Below are 18463 nucleotides of genomic sequence, written 5' to 3'. Positions count from 1 at the left end.
AAGAACTTCTTATTTTTGTTCCAGGTAAAAATGACCACAGACTCATGATTCATAAAATTATAAAGGAATAATGTGTTTCATGAATCACACATACCTGAGCAGTGCTCACTTGCTCACATATACCCGGGGTACATTGATGAGCAATCATGATTCTTCCCAGTGAATCTTTAAGATACTTAGACTCTTTGTCAAGATTATTTTCTGTTCAGCCACTACCAGTCCTTTAGACATGACAAGCAAAATGAAAGCTATTTGGTCCCTGATGTGGTGTCACTTCTCCCTGTAAATGAGATTTCCTTCCATATCCACCTTTCTAGTAAGTTGTGCAACCTGAAGCCTTCTGAAGATGGGGGTCTCACTCTTTGTTAAGCATACCGCTCTCTTCATGCTCAACTGTTATTGTCAGTTGCTTGGTTATTGTTTATGTCAGTTTTTCCTGCTGAAAATAAAATGCTGAAAGAAATATATTTTTAACATTCGTATTTAAAAAAGTACTTGTGAGCTCTCAAGTTAGAAAGAATCTGAAGGGTCAAAGCTGAGCCATAGCAAGGAGCTTGTGTGATAAGTAGAGCATGGATAATTTATTCTTGTTGACATTTGTTAGACAGATGAAGTTGAGCTTTAGCCACAAGGACATTGGAGAAAAGAAACAGAAGGCTGGGCCTACTCAAGATGAGGCATCAAATAGGAACCCCACTACCACCACCACAAAAAGCTGGGATCCCAGACAGCTACAATCCTAGTACAGGGGTAAACACTAAAAATAACCTTACCACACTGCCCCTCCTGCCACTTAGACTAGGGGACTCTAGGGAAAATTTTCTGTTTTAAATCTTTGAGCCAAGTGAAAGGTGAAAAAACTAGCTTTGAGAATCCATAACCACAGCTGGCTCTTGCATGGATGTGCTGTGTGAGAGGATCTAAAAACGTCAAGTAGAGAACGTAGTGTAAAAGGCCCTGGGTTGGTAGTGCCCCCGGCTATTGGCAAAGGCCTGTGCTCTGAAGGACCAGCTGTTTGACTTAGGCCTCAAAGTATTTCTCCAGGTAAAGTTCAAAAAATATGTACACAGTTAAAAAAAAAAATCACAAAACCTGCAGGAAAACAAGCCAGCCTAAGTAACAGCCAGTGGAAAAACAGCAAAACCAGAAGGCAAAGACTTCAGAATTTGGAATTATAAGACTAAGACTATGGAATAAGTATGTTTAATATGTAAATAAAAGAAGACACTGAACATATGCATAAAGGGTCAGGGACTATAAAAATACCAAGCAAATTTAAAGATAATCAAACAAAGTCTTACAGTCTTAAGGTTTATATTAGGAATGAAAAAAGGCTGAAAATTAGTGAGATAAGCATCCAATTAGAAAAGTTAGGAAAAGAAGATAGAATAAACCCAAAGAAAGTAGAAGGAAAAAAATATTTAAGAAATAAGAGCAGAAATTAATGAAATGAAAAATAAAAATGTAATTGCATGGTCAAAACAACCAAAATTGGCTCTTCGATTATTTAACTTGATATGCCTCTGCTGAAATTCATCAAGAAAAAGAGAAGTTAAAAACAAAGAATATCAGGAATGAAAAAGAAGACATAATCCTAGATGCTATTGATATAAAATATAAGTGGGTTTCATGAAAATTCCTGCAAATGTGAAAATTTAGATGAAATGAAAAAGTCTTTGGGGGGGGAAATTTTATCAACACTGATTCAACTAATTAGAAACATAAATATTCCTATAATCATTAAAAGTGGATGTAATAAGTAATGTTCTTTGGAAAAGGAAAAAAACCAGCTCTAAATGGTTTTGCTGGTGATTTCTAATGAACATTAATGGAAAAAAATTCCAATTTCACAGAAACCATTTCAGAACACATTAAAAGAAGGAACATTTCCTACTTCATTTGGAAGGCTAAATTGATACTAAAAAACCTGACAAGCACAGCACAAAGGAGGAAAATTACAAACCAGTCTTACTTATAAACATAGATAAAAAATTCTGACAGAATATTAGCAAGCTGAATCCAGTAACATATACAAAATATATTATGGCTGAGATTTTTCATAGTAATGCAAGGGGAAGTTCATGTTAAAGAGTTCCATTACCATTCATTACAATAAAATATTAAAGGTGAAAAATGGTGATAAATCATGAGATACAGAAAAAAATGTTTGGTCATAGTAAACATTAATGATTAAAAAAATTTTTGCACGGTTGTAATAAAAGGAAACCTTGTGAAACCTAAGAAAGTGTCTATAAAAAACTAATGCAAACATCAAATTTAATGATGAAACATTGAAATTCTTCCCTTTAAGACCTGGAACAAGACAAAGGGGCCACCATTACCACCATGCCTCTCTATTTTTGTGCATGGCCTCATTACATGTCTGGGGTGAGCTTCCTCACAGCATGGTGGTCACAGATCTAACATGGTGGCTCGCTTCCAGCGGGTAGAAGCAGAAGCTGCCAGTCTTTGGCTAGGGCTGGAACAACCATACTGATACTTTTGCTGTATTCAGTTAGTAGAAGCAAGTCACAGACTGGCCCAGGTTCAAGAGGAGGGTAAATAGACTTCACCTATAGTTGTGAGAAGCAATATTTGTGTACAAGTAGGAAGGAATTAGTGGAAGTTGTCTCTGAAGATCATCTACCCTAACTCATGTCAGATTGGCAAAAATGTAAAAGACTGGTGACATATAAGATATTGGTAAACATGTGGAGTGATTGGCATACTTACAGGCTGCTTGTGATCATGCAAATTACTATACTGCTTTGGAAAACATTTTGGTTTTATCTAGTGAAATGGAAGATTTGCATGCCATGTGATCCAGCAATTTAACTCGTAGATAGGCATTCAGGAAAATTGCTATGTGTACCAGGCACTGTTAGAATAGCACTGTTTATAATAGCAAAAAACTTAGGAACAAACTGAAATGTCCATTAACAGCAGAATGGACAAATAAATTGTGGTGTAGTCTCACAATGGACTACTCTACTTTAGTGAAAATGAATGAAGACCATGTGTAATAACATGACTTAATCTCCAGAACATAAGATTGAGTAGAAAAAAGAAAAGTACTAAAAAGTACACAGCACAAATCAAGTTTAAAAACAGGCAAAATCAAATTATTTATGGATGCAAAAATATATGGTAAGCCTCAAAGACAAGCAAGGAAATGGTAAACACAAAATTCAGGGTGGTAATTATTCCTGAATGGAGAGAGAAGGAGACAGAAATGGAATGTGACATGGGTAATTCTAACTATCTTTTTTGGTGACTTGAATGATGGCTGTTTCTTTTATCATTTTTCCTTATACCTTGTGTATATTTTATGTTCTTTTGTATCATCTCAATATTTAATGTAATCAAAAACAAAATCCCCAATGCTTATCTTTTTTTTTTTTTTGAGCCTTCTCTTTTGTCAAATGATCCCCTTGAATGATCATTTGCTCTATGGAATTGTGTCTTGCATTACTTAACCTATGTTAGCTCCCTATTGACCGTCGTCAGGACCATGGTAATAATAGACTTGGTGGTTTCCTGGATGAGCAGGTTTGGCCAGGAAGCCTTCATTCCATTGTGAACCTTGGTCCTCATTGGAGTTACCTGCTGGCAATCTGCTGACTTTCCTGTTCTATTTGCTACACTCTCAGTGACCTTTACAGATGTTCCTTCAGACCCTGAAGACTCTGTGATTCCCAAGGCCATCTTTTAGGCAAACTCATGGCTTACCCATTGGATTAATGATCATTGGCTATTGAAAATAGAGAGAAATCAGTAGTTGTCAAATGTAAAGGGTATGAGCAGCAGTTTCTAATTTGTTGCAGTTTTGTTGTTATTTTACAGATTGATCAGCTGAAGCAGGAACTTTCAAAGAAGGAGTCAGAACTTCTTGCCTTACAAACAAAGCTTGAAACCCTTAGCAATCAAAATTCAGATTGCAAGCAACACATTGAAGTGCTTAAAGAGTCGCTTACTGCCAAAGAACAGAGGGCTGCCATCCTTCAGACTGAGGTAAGGCACTGTCTCAGGATTCTGGACAGCAGAGACATTGAGTTGATAGAAAATCTCCTACTTGACAGCTTTCCTCAGAAACGCCCTTATCCAAACTCTTGGGGCCAAATGTAGTTTGGAATTCAGATTTTTTTGGATTTTGGTAGGTGAGATCTGTTGCATGTGTCATAGATTGTATAACACTGCAAAACACCCCATAAGCAAGCACATGAATATTTTTGCAGAAATTTTTTTCTCATAGTAAAATAGGACAAAGACTGTATAAAAACCTCTGATCAGCTGGTGTCAGGTTGTGCCACCAAAGGAGTTTGCTTCACATTTGGATATATATATATATTTTTTTCATTTTCCAGAATTTTTGGATTTGGGAACCACAGATAAGGGATTGGATCTGGAATGATTTTATTTTATCAAAAATCACAAAATAACTAGATGTCATCTACTTTACTTCGCTGTGCATTATCTGTATAGGTCACCCTACTGGCATTCATGGTACCAAGGGTTTCTTACTAAAGGGTAATCCTCAATTTTCAAGGTTCTTGTACCCATTGAAGAAAGTTGGTATTGTGTGAGTTTTTTAAACCACCATTGTGTGGTTGTTATTTCGTCTTCATACTTAGAAGAAAAATAAATATATTACATTCCTATTTTCTTGCTTATCCTCATTAGATTACATTTTTGGGCCTATGAAGAAATGCAAAACACAAGCTAGTTATTGTATAAATAGAACAGTTATCAGAGTCAGTGGACAATAGCAAAGAGTGTGATGAATCTCATTGAGTTTTGTGTTGAGGCAGTGTGTTACGTGCGTTACTCTGGGAGAAGGCAATCTAAGTGACATGCCTGCTCTCTCAGGCTCTTCAAGCCATGTCTTTGCATGTATATATTTAGGGACTGTGGGAAGGTTTGGATTTGCCTTAGGAGTTAACGAGGCCGTCAAGTGGATCTGTGCCCTCAGTCAAAGTGCAGAACAGTCTCCAGAAAAGGAAGAAAACAGGTTCTGGATTGGATAGGTCTTGACATGGACCTGACTCTGCCACTATGCATTTGGCCATTGGCTAATAGGCAGTTACTGGGTTGTTTCAAACCAAAACAATCACATTGGCCTCAATTATGTAGATATTTTCACATTTAAGAAAGATCATTTTCAGTTATATGTAGTTCCATTGTGAATGTGAAGGCATGGCTGTTTTCTTTTTTAAGGCAAAAAGTTTAATCTTTGCTATACATTGGAAGGTGACTTGTATCTCCTTTGAGGAAGCAGCAGTGAATAGTGTTGAGAACTGTGCTGTCTAATACCATAGCCACTAGCCACAGATGGCTATTTAAATTGATTAAAATTCAGTGACATTTAAAATGTAGTTCCTTAGTCACATTAGCTATTAAAGCTATTGTAAATATTATTAAAAATAAGAATTTAATAGTCACATGTGGCCAGTGGCTTCTCTATTAAACAGCTACAGAACATGTCTGCTGACTAGCCCTTGTCTCAAATAGGGGCTGACAAACTATGGCTTGTGGGCCAAATTGAGCCCTCTGCCTGTTTTTGTAAATAAAGTATTAATATTATTGGAACACAGCCACACCCATTCACCTACGTGTTGTCTTTGGCTGCTTTGGTGCTACAACAGCAGAGTCGAATGTTTGTGACAGAGACTGTGCGGCCCACAGAGCTGAAAACATTTACTGTCCGGCCTTCTACAGAAAATCTTTGCCAACCTCTGGCATTGGGACCCTGCAGGAAGAGGGTTGAGTGGGCATTGGAATGCCCAGCTCATCCTCTTTCTGGCCGTCATACCTGAAATGGGCCAGTGGGTTTGCTGCTCCCTGTGCTAGAGCACAAGTTTTTCTTCACTGCAGGTATTCACAGCGCAACTGATCATACCCACATTTTGTCAATAATGCCAGGATCACTGAAAACGTTAGTGCTACTGTGTGTTGTGTAGGAGGGAATTTGAGAAGTAAGGCAGTCTGCTTGCCCAAACTGGCAGTCAGGTTTCTGGATGGTGCCTCTCCAGAAGGGAAGAAAGAGGAAAGTCAGCTCAGAACGGCTTTTCCTCTCGCCACCTTCCACGGCTGGGTGCCATATTCCCCAGCCTCTTTCCCTTTTGTGCATCTCCCTGTCTTTCACCTGTCTGAAAGTAATGTAGTCCAAATTAGACCTATACATAGTTTATGAAGAAGACAGTGGTGACATTATGTGGATAGCTTCCATCCCACATTGAGTAATTAAAATGACCCAATAAAGAAATGGTGCTTTGAAGAAAAAAAAAATATTATTCCTCCATGTGCAGAGAAAGTGAGATAATTTTCTAAGTCTTCTGCTTTGAAGTTGTGAGGGTGACACTAATGATTTTATCAGCTGGAAACATCTGAGGAATTTTCTTTTTACTTTTTTTCTTCTTTTAAGATCTCTTTGTATATGGAAACAGAGGAGAAAATTATCTAATGATGTCCATCTCTTAGGGGAAGCAATTTAGGTTGAAATTAGCTGTAATCGTTGGATCACAGGCACAGGATTTTTGGCAGCAGGGTAGGGTATTTTAAAGTGATTTCTCCTCTCTTCAGAATAGCAGAAGTAAATAAGAGACTCCCTACCTAACTTACAGTGGGTGAGCAGTTGAGTATTGAGGAGATAAGATATGTTTCATTTTGTCCCACAACAAAAGATCTGAGTTGAAATTCATAAGAAAGATATGGTGCTCATCCTCAGAGAAGCTTACATGTGATTGCTCCTTACAGTTTGATTCCTGAGTCATTCCTGAAAGCTCTTGCCAAATCAGAAGAGAGCTCTCTCTAGAATAGGAAAAGTCTTGCTGATTTCTCTGCAGTATCTGTGCCATCAACTAGCTTAACTAGGTCCATCTTTGTAAGGAAAGTTTCTGCTACCAGGGAATTTGCATTTGGGAGGTGGTAGAATGAAGGGTGGGGTGAGAGGTGGGAGGCGAGTTGCCTGGGTTTGCGGCTATGTGGCTTGGCTCCTTGGTTGGTTTGTTTTAACTTGTACAAATGCCCAGACGCTCTTTGACATGCGTGCAGTAAATCAATGGAATAATAATTACACACACACACACACACACACACACACACACACACACACACACACAGATACACCACATAGCTCTTAACATAACATTTTACTTTTTAAAATAGCTTCAAAGGGCTCCAAGGGCCAAGTTTCTTATTTTGCTACTTCCCTTGATGTTTCTTATGTACCAACTCACCCCGTCCACCAACTCATAAATTCTATAGCAGTAGGGAAAATAATGAATCGATTTTCTTTAGCACCTTGAATTTTTTCTGGATTGTAATGTATAATAACCAAGAATAATATATAGAAGTTAGGAAGAATAAAGGTCTAGCATTTATTCTGTGATCTTAAGTAAAATGTGGAATGAAACACAGCATTTAGAAGTGGGAGATGTGTGGACATGCCTCAGTCACTGTATTCAACAACCGTGTGACACAGACAAGACTTGCACCCCTCTGGGCCTCCGTGTCACATGTTACAATCTATAAAATGGCAGTCATTGTGCCAGCCTGACATGTCCATGTGAGAAGTGCTCTGATTATAGTAAAGAGTTACAGCTATAAATTGTGTTGCCATTGCTGTTATTATTATTGCTATTACTGTGTTTATCTTATCAAGATATTTGGACAAATTGAACCTAAATACCTCACTTTTTGTCTTATCATCCATTCTGTGCTTTAGATTTAAGGATCTCTTTTGAATTTTTGGCATGTGCATTTATAGACCCCAGACTTTCATATTTCAATTGAGTTACTTGTTTATGTCTTAGAACTATATGGAGAAATAAAGATACTGCGAAAGTAACCATCTATTTTGCTCTATCCCCAAATTAAGAGGTTTATTTCTGTTTTCTGGCAAGTACAAATTTCCCCAGCTCAGCATGATTCCCAAACTTCCAGACAGCTCTTTTGCATGTTTTTTCAAAGATGTGTTATGTGACAGTGGTACATAGTGCTCACTTTTATACTAACTTCTGTTCCAAATAAGTCAGGGAAGGGTTCTACTCGTCTACGAGTAGACACTTGAGAATTTGTTAATCAACAGAGAACGCAGGAGCTTTGTGTTTACACGGACAAGAGGCAACATATGCAGGTTAGGGTAGTGGCAGCTGCATAGCAAGGGTTCATAACTGTTAAAAAATGTAATCAATACAAATGAGAATGTCATGCAGTCTATGAGCCCTCTCCCTACAAGAATTCACCTTGGCACGAACGCACTTATGTTCACGTGCAGTCATGTATTTAATTTCAGACAGTTTATAGATGCTCAGAAGCATTTCCAAGAACTTCACATTCATGATTTTTGCCCTAGGGACTTCATGAATCTTTTTATTTAACGCGTATTTTTTGAATGCCAACCATGTGCCAGATATGGTTCCTGCCCTCATCGAGCTGACATTCTATTGGGCATGTGGATATGCGACAGAGAACTGATTTATAGTGCCATAAACTCCCAGTGACTTCATTATCACTGGTTACTCATAATTTCACACAGAACCTTCACTGGACATTTTCTTTCTTGTGTTGTTTAAAAGCACATAAGTAAAGGAAGGAAAGAGGACACAAAGAAATAAATGTTTAACTTCTGTGAAGACTAAAGTATGTAAACTGTTAAAAATATGTTTCTCTAATTGAAGACTAATATTGCTAAGGTGATTACCCTAATGATATTAAGACTTTATTTTTTGATTAAAGCTGATCCTCTTTGAGGTCACATTCAAGCAACTTGGTTCTCCTTTTTGAGTAAGGGGGTGGTATTTGTGTTGTTACAGACACTTCGCTAGCTTCATTGTTTTAGGAGTTACTGCATGCACTTGGAAATACTTCACACAGACCTTCCTTCAATCTGTCTTCATCAATGAGGTGTCATTTGATAATATTTTATTGAGCATCTACAATGTACAAGGTGCTGGGCAAGGTAGGGACCCCTAATTTCAGGAGCTGATAGTCCTGGCCTTTTATTAATAAATTTAATTTTATTGCCCAAATGTCTCCTTAGTGTCTTACGGCTGCTAAGCTGAGTCGCAGGAACTGTGACTAAGTGTTTGCTGTGTGATACTTTTAAACATGACTTACCACCTGTGGAGTTGGTATTGTTGCCCACTTTTTTAAGATGAAGAAATAGAGGCTCAGAGAGGATGTGTAACTTGTTCAGGTCGTACAATGGTGAATGACAGTGACTGGATTCCCAAGCTCTGAGTTCTCTTAACCAGGAATTTAGTGGTTTCCGTGAGGGTCCCAGTTGGTTGAGGGCTTCCATTGTGTCAGGGAACTGACATGCATTATCTCCTTTAATCTTAATGGCAAAGTTTGTGGCAAGTTTTATAATTCTGTCTTAACAGGTGAGTTCACTGGAGTTTTCAGGAATGCTTACTAGACACAACCCTGTACTGGCTAAGAAAGGGGGTAAGAATGAATAACTCTGGGGCTTAAATCCACATGGTAACATTATAGCTATAATAATTGTAACACCATTGCCATAATAATGAAAGATATTGCCCAAACTCTAGGGAGGGTACTATTTTTCAAGAAGTTTGGAATCCTGGTATATTACGGAGCATTTATATAAAATGTAATTTTTATTTCTTTAAAGATGTTTATAATTGTATACATGCACACACATACATATACATATATTCATACATGCATGCACATTATGTAAAAACAAGTAAAAGAATGGCCAACATTATATTGCTGTTTTATGATACACATGGTATGTATTTGTAATATAAAACATCGAATGTATTTTTAAAGCAGCAATGATCATTTCTTGAGGGAGGTTGCATAAGGTGCTGGTGAAGGAGGAGGTGTTTTCTGACCCTGTGCCAGCGTCTTTTGGTCTCTGAGTCACAGATGACTCAGTGTGATAACACAGCAAGAGAGCAGACTTGGGCTGTCAATTTGCAAGATGAATCATAAAAACCAAGCTTTTGACAATGGTAGTGTAGTAATGTGGAGAAAAGAACACATTTTGTGTGTCTTTATTTCTCAGTTTATTTGCATTGAGATGGGCCCTCTGCCCCACTTTATGGTAAAGCTACAACTCCTGGGCATAAAGGTCACCATGACAAGGAGTCGGGAAGCTCGGTGGCCTTCAGGGACTGTGGGACTACATGCATTCACACGGGGCTTTGCAAACTATTCTGGATCTTTAAGGAATTACTCATTCTTTGGGATCAACACATTTGGAGCAAAGGACTTTTTAAATGGATAGAAATAGTATTTGTCACAGTATATATATGGTGGGATTTATGACGAGTGATCCTTTACTTTTTCTTTAATTGGCATGTAATAATTGTACATATTTATGGGGTAGAGTGATATTTTGATACATGCGTACAATGGACATTGATCAATTCAGGGCAATTAGCATATCCATCACTTCGAAAATTTATCATTTCTTTGTGTTAGGAACCTTAAAAATCCTCTCTTCTAGCTATTTGAAATATGCGATAAATTATTATTAACTATAGTCATCCCACAGTGCTGTAGAACACTAGAATTTATTCCTCCTACCTAACTGTAATTTTGTATTCATTAACGAATCTCTCCCTGTTCCTCCTCCCTCACTTCCCAGCCTCTAGTAACCAGTTTACTTTTAAACAATAATTTCAGTTTTCTTTTTCAGCTCCTGCTGTCGTCGACTGGCAAGCAGTAAAGTCCTTTTTAATCACTTCAGTTCAGCCTTCAAAGGATAACATTTAAATGTCCTTTTTGAGATAGACTTTTGTTTAATGTTCTCCATGATCACTATGTTTAAAATTGAGGTGCTTTTTAAAAAAGTTAGTAGCATGCAACAAAACCAACTTTTAAGGCTGTCCAATCGCCCCAGTGCCATTTAGGGTGTATTGTCTCATTTTTGTAGGGAATGTCTTTAAAATTAATAAATTAAGGGACTTGCTGAAAAAATATACAAAACAAAGCCCTGGTGTCATTTGTGTTTTTCCTCTCTAATCCTGCTGTTGGCTTCACATTTTAAAATGTTTTTATTTGACGGGGAAAAGGCATCATTTGAAATTTTTATTGATAACACTCTTAACTGCAAGAAAAAGACATAAACCTGGAAAGTAGTAACTATCATGGTGGCCACAATTGGGAGGTCTGCAAAATGGTTTATTACCAGTAGAAAAAAAAATGTTGGGAACCACAGTCATTACAGAGGTCACCACCTCTGCTACGTGTATTTTATTTTTTTTCCCTTTTCATTTTGGGAGTATGGATGATGGTAGTGCCAAACTACATACTTTCCCCTCCCCTAATGTCTGTGGGCTTTGTTTTGATTCTCTCTTTATTAATGATGTGAAAACTTTTGGGTCACATAAAAATGAGCCAAGGTCAGGCTTCGTGAACGTTAGAATGCTGAAATGTCTTTGTATCTAGCAAATGAAGGAATTGTCTAAAGGGGCCACATTTGACTTCCTAAGCTTTTTAGCTATTTTGCAGATTTCAGCTATCTGGGTGAACTTTGGAAAACAGCCTCATGCCGTTGCTTTCTAAAGGTAAAATGTGAAAGGCCTATGATAGGGAAATTAAAATGTGGTGAATGGGAGCATCTCAAGTTTGTTGTAAAACCTTTTTATGGTTGTGCTATGGCAATTTCTGGACTATTAAAGGATGGTGCAGGTAGCTACAGACATCATTTTGCTCCATAGGTCAAGAATCTAGTACTTTTGTTGTTGTTGTTATTTTTCAGGCTTTCAGAGAATTCCTTGTTTAACACCTTGTTAGGATAAAATTGCTTTTGACTCTATAAACACAGGTGTTCAGTTTGAATCTTAATGAACTGTGAAATACGTAGATGTCTAAAAGGAAATTCTATAAATTGTGAGCACGGCTCTGTCAGCACACTAAATGGATTAGGAAAATTCATTGTCTGCCCAGTAACTGAACACCAATGTGATGCGTGTGCATGAATTAGTCTTGAAAAGCCAATAAAGTGGAGGAAGAAAGTAGAGCCTTGGAGATGCCGATTGTGTGGGTTCCCCCACCACAAATGAGTGCTGGTGCAGAAGGGCTTGGAAATCAGAATGGCTATTCAGAGGAAGGCCAAGAAGGAATACATATGAGCAGACAACACAGAATTTATAGAGTAAAACCACAAACACCTTATTTTCCATTGTACTAAAATAATGATATTTTACAGTACTCTTTTTGTATGTAATTCTGCTTTCAATTTTATATTGTTACTGCAACTCAAATCTCATTATAAGTGTTCCAACAAAAATCCTTTTTTAATCAAAAACTTTCCAAACCTTAGCCCATTGTCAACATATTTTTGAGCAACTGTTTTTCTAGCGGAACAAAAGAATTTGGCCCTTCTTTTTGAGCTTGTTGGGATGTTATTTGACCTGTGTGGCCAAATGTGTAATTAAGATAACAGAATCATTTTAATTTGTACATTAAATCCCTTCATAATGTGTAGCCATTGTTTTGGGGTCTAGAGGTATGGAATCAGAGCTCTTTATTTTCTTTGAAAGAAATGGATCATTAGTGCTTTTGTTTCGTTATACTTCTGTTTGAAAAAGCCATTGTCCATACATTAAGCTGCAACTGGAAGCGACAATGTCCGATTAACCAATCGTCTATGAGAAAATACATGTCACTGCTAAGTGTTACTTACTGGTAAATGGTTTGCAGGAAGAAAAGAGTGTATTTCTGTCATGTCTGTGGGAAGCTGAGCTGCCTCTTTAAAAAGGAGATGACAGAATTTAGGAGGAGGGAAATCCAACAAAATTCTCACTGACCCCCAAGCTCACATTCTTTTCTTTTTTAAAATGAATTTTATGGAAAACAGAATTTATTAAGTACTTCCATTCACTTTCCTTTTTTGGGGGTACCGTTTGGAAATAATCAGTTTACATAGTGATTATGTTCTCCTGACACTGGATCCACATTTATAACACTTGCCTCTATTCCTCTGGAAAAAGGCTAACGTTTGCTGTAGTTGGGTTTCTTTATGTGTATTTACACAGCAACCAAAATGTAAAGAGAGAAGTTAAATAGCAGGGCTTCTGCAAGACTATTTTACCCATTTCATATGAACTTTTTTTTTTTTAAATTAAATACAGATATTTGTTCCATATAGACATATACTTCCCTCCACTTGTTATATTTTAAAAAAGTGGGGGAACTACAACTCAAGGTAATATGTTGTGTAAATAAGGATCATTTTAACTTAGGAGTTTGGTTTTATTATAAGCGTTTCTATCTTAAAGTCTGTGAAATTTATTGTGTTTAATTTTTCATTTTCAAATGTCAGTGATTTCTTAAATCCTTATGACTATAACAGAACAATCTTTGGCCCCTACAATACTACTTTGCCGTTCTTAATTTGAAGCTGGACAGATTGTAAGTTCTGTCATTAAGATTTGGTCAAATGTGAAGGAAAAGAGAAAATCCCACTCCTCATTTACTGAGTGTGACTTTCTTTGCCCAGTGTCAGCAATGCCAGGGCCGGAAGGGCCAGCTCTGGCCACCGCAATGACCACCTTTCACAGCTTTTCTGAGAGAAGTGCAGGGCAAAGGGAAAAGCATGATCAGATGGGGACATGGAAATACTTGGAACTACCAGAGACCTACCTGTCACCAGGACAGTGACTTAAAGATTTGTCAACTCTGCAACTTCACTCTTATCCAAAGTCAAAAAATACATTTGGGTAAAGACATATATTGATTTTAAAGATTTAATTTAGAAAAACTTAAATCACATTTGTACTTTCCTGTGCACATGTATGTGTGTGTGTGTAAGAGAGAAAGATACAGGGCACTTGGATATGGAAATTAGATGTACAGGTGTATTAGATAATCATTTTGGTAACCTTTTTATTGGCTTTCCCGTAGGTTATTTATAAAGTGCCTACTATGTGCTAAGCATGTTGCTAGGTGCTGGGGATGCAGAAATAAACAAGAAATAAATGATACCAACATTACTACCTATAATATGATTATTGAAAAAAAAAGTTTAAGAATTGTTTGTAGTTCTTTTTGTCCTTGAGCATCCATCCACCAGGATTGATTCACAGAAGATTCAATCTAGCGGACTCTTGGTTGCCTGACAGAACAAGCCCCACAAAGACCTTGAGCATGTAACAGCACCTCTGGGTAAATACGCAAAAGTACCTAATGAAAAGGAGAACTTGTTTAGGTGCTTGGAGCCCTTTTCACTTACAAATCCTCTGTTTTTCACATTTTAAAATTTATTTTTTAAAAATGGACAGATAACATTTCATGTTCTTATCATGTACACCATGTTTTGAAGTACATATATATTGTGGAATGGTTAAATCTAGCTAATTAATAAATGCATTACCTCACATAATTATCATTTTTGTGGTTAAGAGCACATAACATCCACTCTCCTTACATTTTTCAAGAATACAATATATCATCATTAACTATAGTCACCTTCCTGTACAATAAATCTCTTGAAATTCATTCCTCCTATATCGGGTAAATGTAATTGTGTATTCTTGGACAAGCATCTCTCCATTCCCCACCCTCTTAACCACTCCAGCCTCTGATAACCACCATTCCACTCTCTACTTCTATGTAATCAACTTTCTTAGATTCCACATGAGTGAGATCTTGCTATATGTGTCTTCCGGTGCCCGCCTTACTTCACTTAATATACTGTCCTCCCGGTTTATCCATGTTGTTGCAAATGGCAGGATTTCATTTTTTTTATGGCTGAATAACATTTCATTGTGTATGTATACCACATTTTCTTTATCCATTCATCTGTTGATGGACACCTAGGTGGATGCCATATCTTGGCTATTGTGCATAGTGCTGTGATAAACATGGGAGTGAAGATGTCTCTTTGATATACTGATTTCAACTCTGTTGGACATATACCCAGTAGTGGGAATCCTGGGTCATATGGTAGTTCTCTATTTATTCTTTTGGGGAACCGTAGTACTGTTTTCCATAATGGATGTACTAAGTTCCATTCCCACCAACAGTGTGTAAGGGTTCCCTTCTCTTCACATCTTTGCCAGCACTTGTTATCTTTTGTCTTTTTGATAATGAACAGTCTTGTTGGGATGAGGTGCTATCTCATTGTGGTTTTGATTTGCATTGCCCAGGTGATTAATGATGAGCATTTTTTCATACACCTGTTGGCCATTTTTATGTCATCTTTTGAGAAATACCTTTTGTCCATTTTTAATTGAGTGTTTAAAATTGAGTTCTTTATGTATATTTTATATTAACCCCTTGTTGGATGAATGGTTTGCAAATGTTTTCTCTCATTCTGTAGGTTGTTTCTACACTTTGTTGATTGTTTCCTTTTCTATGCAGCTTTTTAGTTTGATGTAATACCATTTATCTATTTTTACTTTTGTTACCTGTGCTTTTGAGGTTGTATCCAAAAAATCCTTGTCCAGAACAAAATCATGAAGTGCTTTCCTATATCTTCTTCTAGCAGTTTCACAGTTTTGGGTCTTATATTTAAATCTTTAGTCCACTGTAAGTTAATTTTTGCGTATGGTGAGAGATAAGGATCCAGTTTCATTTTTCTATTTTACACAGCACCATTAACAGAAGAGACTGTCCTTTATCCATTCTGTGTTCTTGGCACCTTTGTTGAAAATCGGTTGGCTATAAATGTGTGGATTTGGTTCTGGGCTCTCTATTCTGTTCCATTGGACTATGTGTCTACTTTTGTCCCAGTACCAAGCTCTTTTGGTTACCATAGCTTTATAGTATACTATGAAATCAGGTAGTGTGCTACCTCTGGCTTTGTTCTCTTTGCTCTAGATTGCTTTGGTTTTTCAGGGTTGTGTGTGGTTCCATACAAATTTTAGGATCTTTTCTATTTCTGTGAGGAATGTCGTTGGTATTTTGATAGGGATTGCATTGAATCTGTAGCTTGCTTTGGGTAGTATGGACATTTTAACAATAGTAATGTAAGTCTTTCAATCCATGAACATGGGTTATCTTTCCATTTATTTGTATCTTTTTCAATTTCTTTCAGCAATATTTTATAGTTTTCATTGAGATCGTTCACCTCATTGTTTATTTCTAGATTTCTTATGTATTTTTGTGGCTATTATAACTGGGATTGTTTTCTTGATTTGTTTTTCGCATAGTTCTCTATTAGTGTATAGAAATGCTACTGATTCTTGTATATTGATTTTGTAACCTGCAACTTACTAAATTTGTTTATTAGTTCTAACAGCTTTTTTGTGGAGTGTTTAGGGTTTTCTCTATATATAAGATCATGTTATCAGGAAACAGACAATTTAACTTCCTCCTTTCTAATTTGGATGCCTTTTATTTCTTTCTCTTGCCTAATTTCTCTGGCTGGGACTTCCAGCACTGTGTCGAATAGAAGCAGTGAAAGTGGACATCTTTGTCTTATTCCAGATCTTGGAGGAAAAGGTTTCAACTTTTCCCTGTTCACTATGGTGTTAGCTCTGGGTTTGTCATATGTGGCCTTTATCGTGTTGAGATACATTCATTTTATACCCAATTTGCTGAGAGTTTTTTTATCATGAAGCGATGTTGAATTTTGTCAAGTGCTATTTCTGCATCAATTGAAAAGATCATATGGTTTTTGTTCTTCATTTTGTTAATGTGATATATCACATTTATTATTTTGCATATGTTTAACCATCCTTGCAGCCCTGGGATGAATCCCAGTTGATCATGGTGAACGATCTTTTTAATGTGCTTTTGAATTTGGTGTTCTAATATTTTGTTGAGGACTTTTGCATCTTTGTTCATCAGGGGTATTGGCCTGTAGTTTTCTTTTTCTGTTGTGTCCTTGTCTGGTTTTGGTATCAGGGTAATGCTGGCCTTGTAGAACGAGCTTGGAAGAACTCCCTCTTTTCCAATTTTTTGAAATATTTTGAAAAGAATTGCCATTAGTTCTTGTTTAAATATTTGGCGGAATTTAGGAGTAAAGCCATCAGGTCCTGGGCTTTTCTTTGATGGGAAACTTTTTATTACTAATTCAATCTCCTTACTTGTTATGAGTCTGTTCAGATTTTCTGTTTTTTCCTAGTTCAGACTTGGTAGGTTGTATGTGTCCAGAAATTTATTCATTTCTTCTAGGTTTTCCAATTTGTTAGAGTATAGTTGTTCATAATAGTATCCTATAATAATATCCTTTTATATATCTGTAATATATCCTTTTTCATCTCTGATTTTGTTTATTTTGGTCTTCTTGTTTTTTTTCTTAGTCTAGCTAAAGGTTTATCAACTTTATCTTTTCAAAAAACTGACTCTTTTTGTTTATCTTTTGTGTTGTTGTTTTATTCTCTGTTTTATTTATTTCTGCTCTGATCTTTATTATTTCTTTCCTTCTTCTAATTTTAGGTATAGTTTCACTTATAAACTCTTGAATTTTCAAGGGCACTTTCTTGGATGAAGTCTTCAATATGGGTTGTGTAGGACACAAAAATACAATCTCATTCTTCAGGGCCATTGTAGTCTAGTTAGGGATTTCAGTACAGTGCTACACTTGCATGTTTATTTTAACCCTTTACTGACCTAGTATTTATGTAGGAGGAAAGCTTCATGCAATATAAGCTTTACGAAGAAAAGGACCTTTTGACTTTTTCACTGAGATATATGAGCTCTGAGAGCTATACTTGGCATGATATAGGAACTTCAAAAACATTTCTTTGATCTATCATAGTAAGTCATTACTCTCTTGTATCAGTGTACATATCCAGTTTTTAGGTGATTCTTTAATATTAGTACTAGGAGAAAACATGAGTTAATTGCTCTATAACTTAGATGTGGGCAAAATTTTCTTAACTATGAATCAAAATCTAGCAATAATGTCTAAGATTGATAAATTGGATAACAAAAAATAAAGAATTTTTTCATGGCAAAAATTATAGAGTAAAAAACATACAACAACTTGGGTAACATACTTGCAAGTTATGCTGCAAATAAAGGATTCATATCTCTAATAAATAAAGGTTTTAAAAATAGAGGACCAAAAGGCCAACAACCCTATAGAATAATGGACCTGATATAGAAACAGTAGGCAGAAAAATAAATATAAATGGTGCCTAATTAATGATGCTCAATCTGACACATGTTAAGAGAAATGCGTATTAAAATCACATTGAAAAATCACTCTTCACTATTAGATTGACAAAAGTCCAAAGGTTTGAAACATACTCTTTTGGCAAGACTGTGAGGGAAATTAGCCCTGTACTGATGTTGGGAGTAATGCAAAATGGTATATTCTCCAAGGAGAATTTGGCAACATCTAACAGATTACATATGTGTTTACCTTTGATTTGCAATCCCAATTCTAGAAATAGATCCCAAAGATACACTGGCAAAAATACAAAACATCCAAGGCTGTTCATTATAACAGTATTTACAATAGCATAAGACTAGAAACAACCAAGATGTCTTCTAGGACAGGACAGATTGAATAAATCGTTATGATCCACCAAAC

General features: G+C 36.5%; 1 protein-coding gene across 2 annotated transcripts in view; it reads left to right on the top strand.

Annotated features, from left to right (window-relative positions):
• ERC2 (ELKS/RAB6-interacting/CAST family member 2) overlaps positions 1-18463 on the top strand; it is an 894383-nt gene that overhangs the window by 308297 nt on the left and 567623 nt on the right. For both annotated transcript variants that reach the window (XM_012646861.1, XM_012646788.1), the window contains exon 6: positions 3844-4011. In XM_012646861.1, coding sequence (XP_012502315.1) covers positions 3844-4011 — 168 coding nt within the window. The remainder of the gene's footprint in view (positions 1-3843; positions 4012-18463) is intronic.

The sequence above is a fragment of the Propithecus coquereli genome, unplaced genomic scaffold, assembly GCF_000956105.1.
Source record: "Propithecus coquereli isolate 6110/MARCELLA unplaced genomic scaffold, Pcoq_1.0 Scaffold1, whole genome shotgun sequence".
Lineage (NCBI taxonomy): Eukaryota > Metazoa > Chordata > Mammalia > Primates > Indriidae > Propithecus > Propithecus coquereli.
Note: the sequence above shows the minus strand (reverse complement) of the source record. Positions and strands in the feature narration are given on the sequence as shown.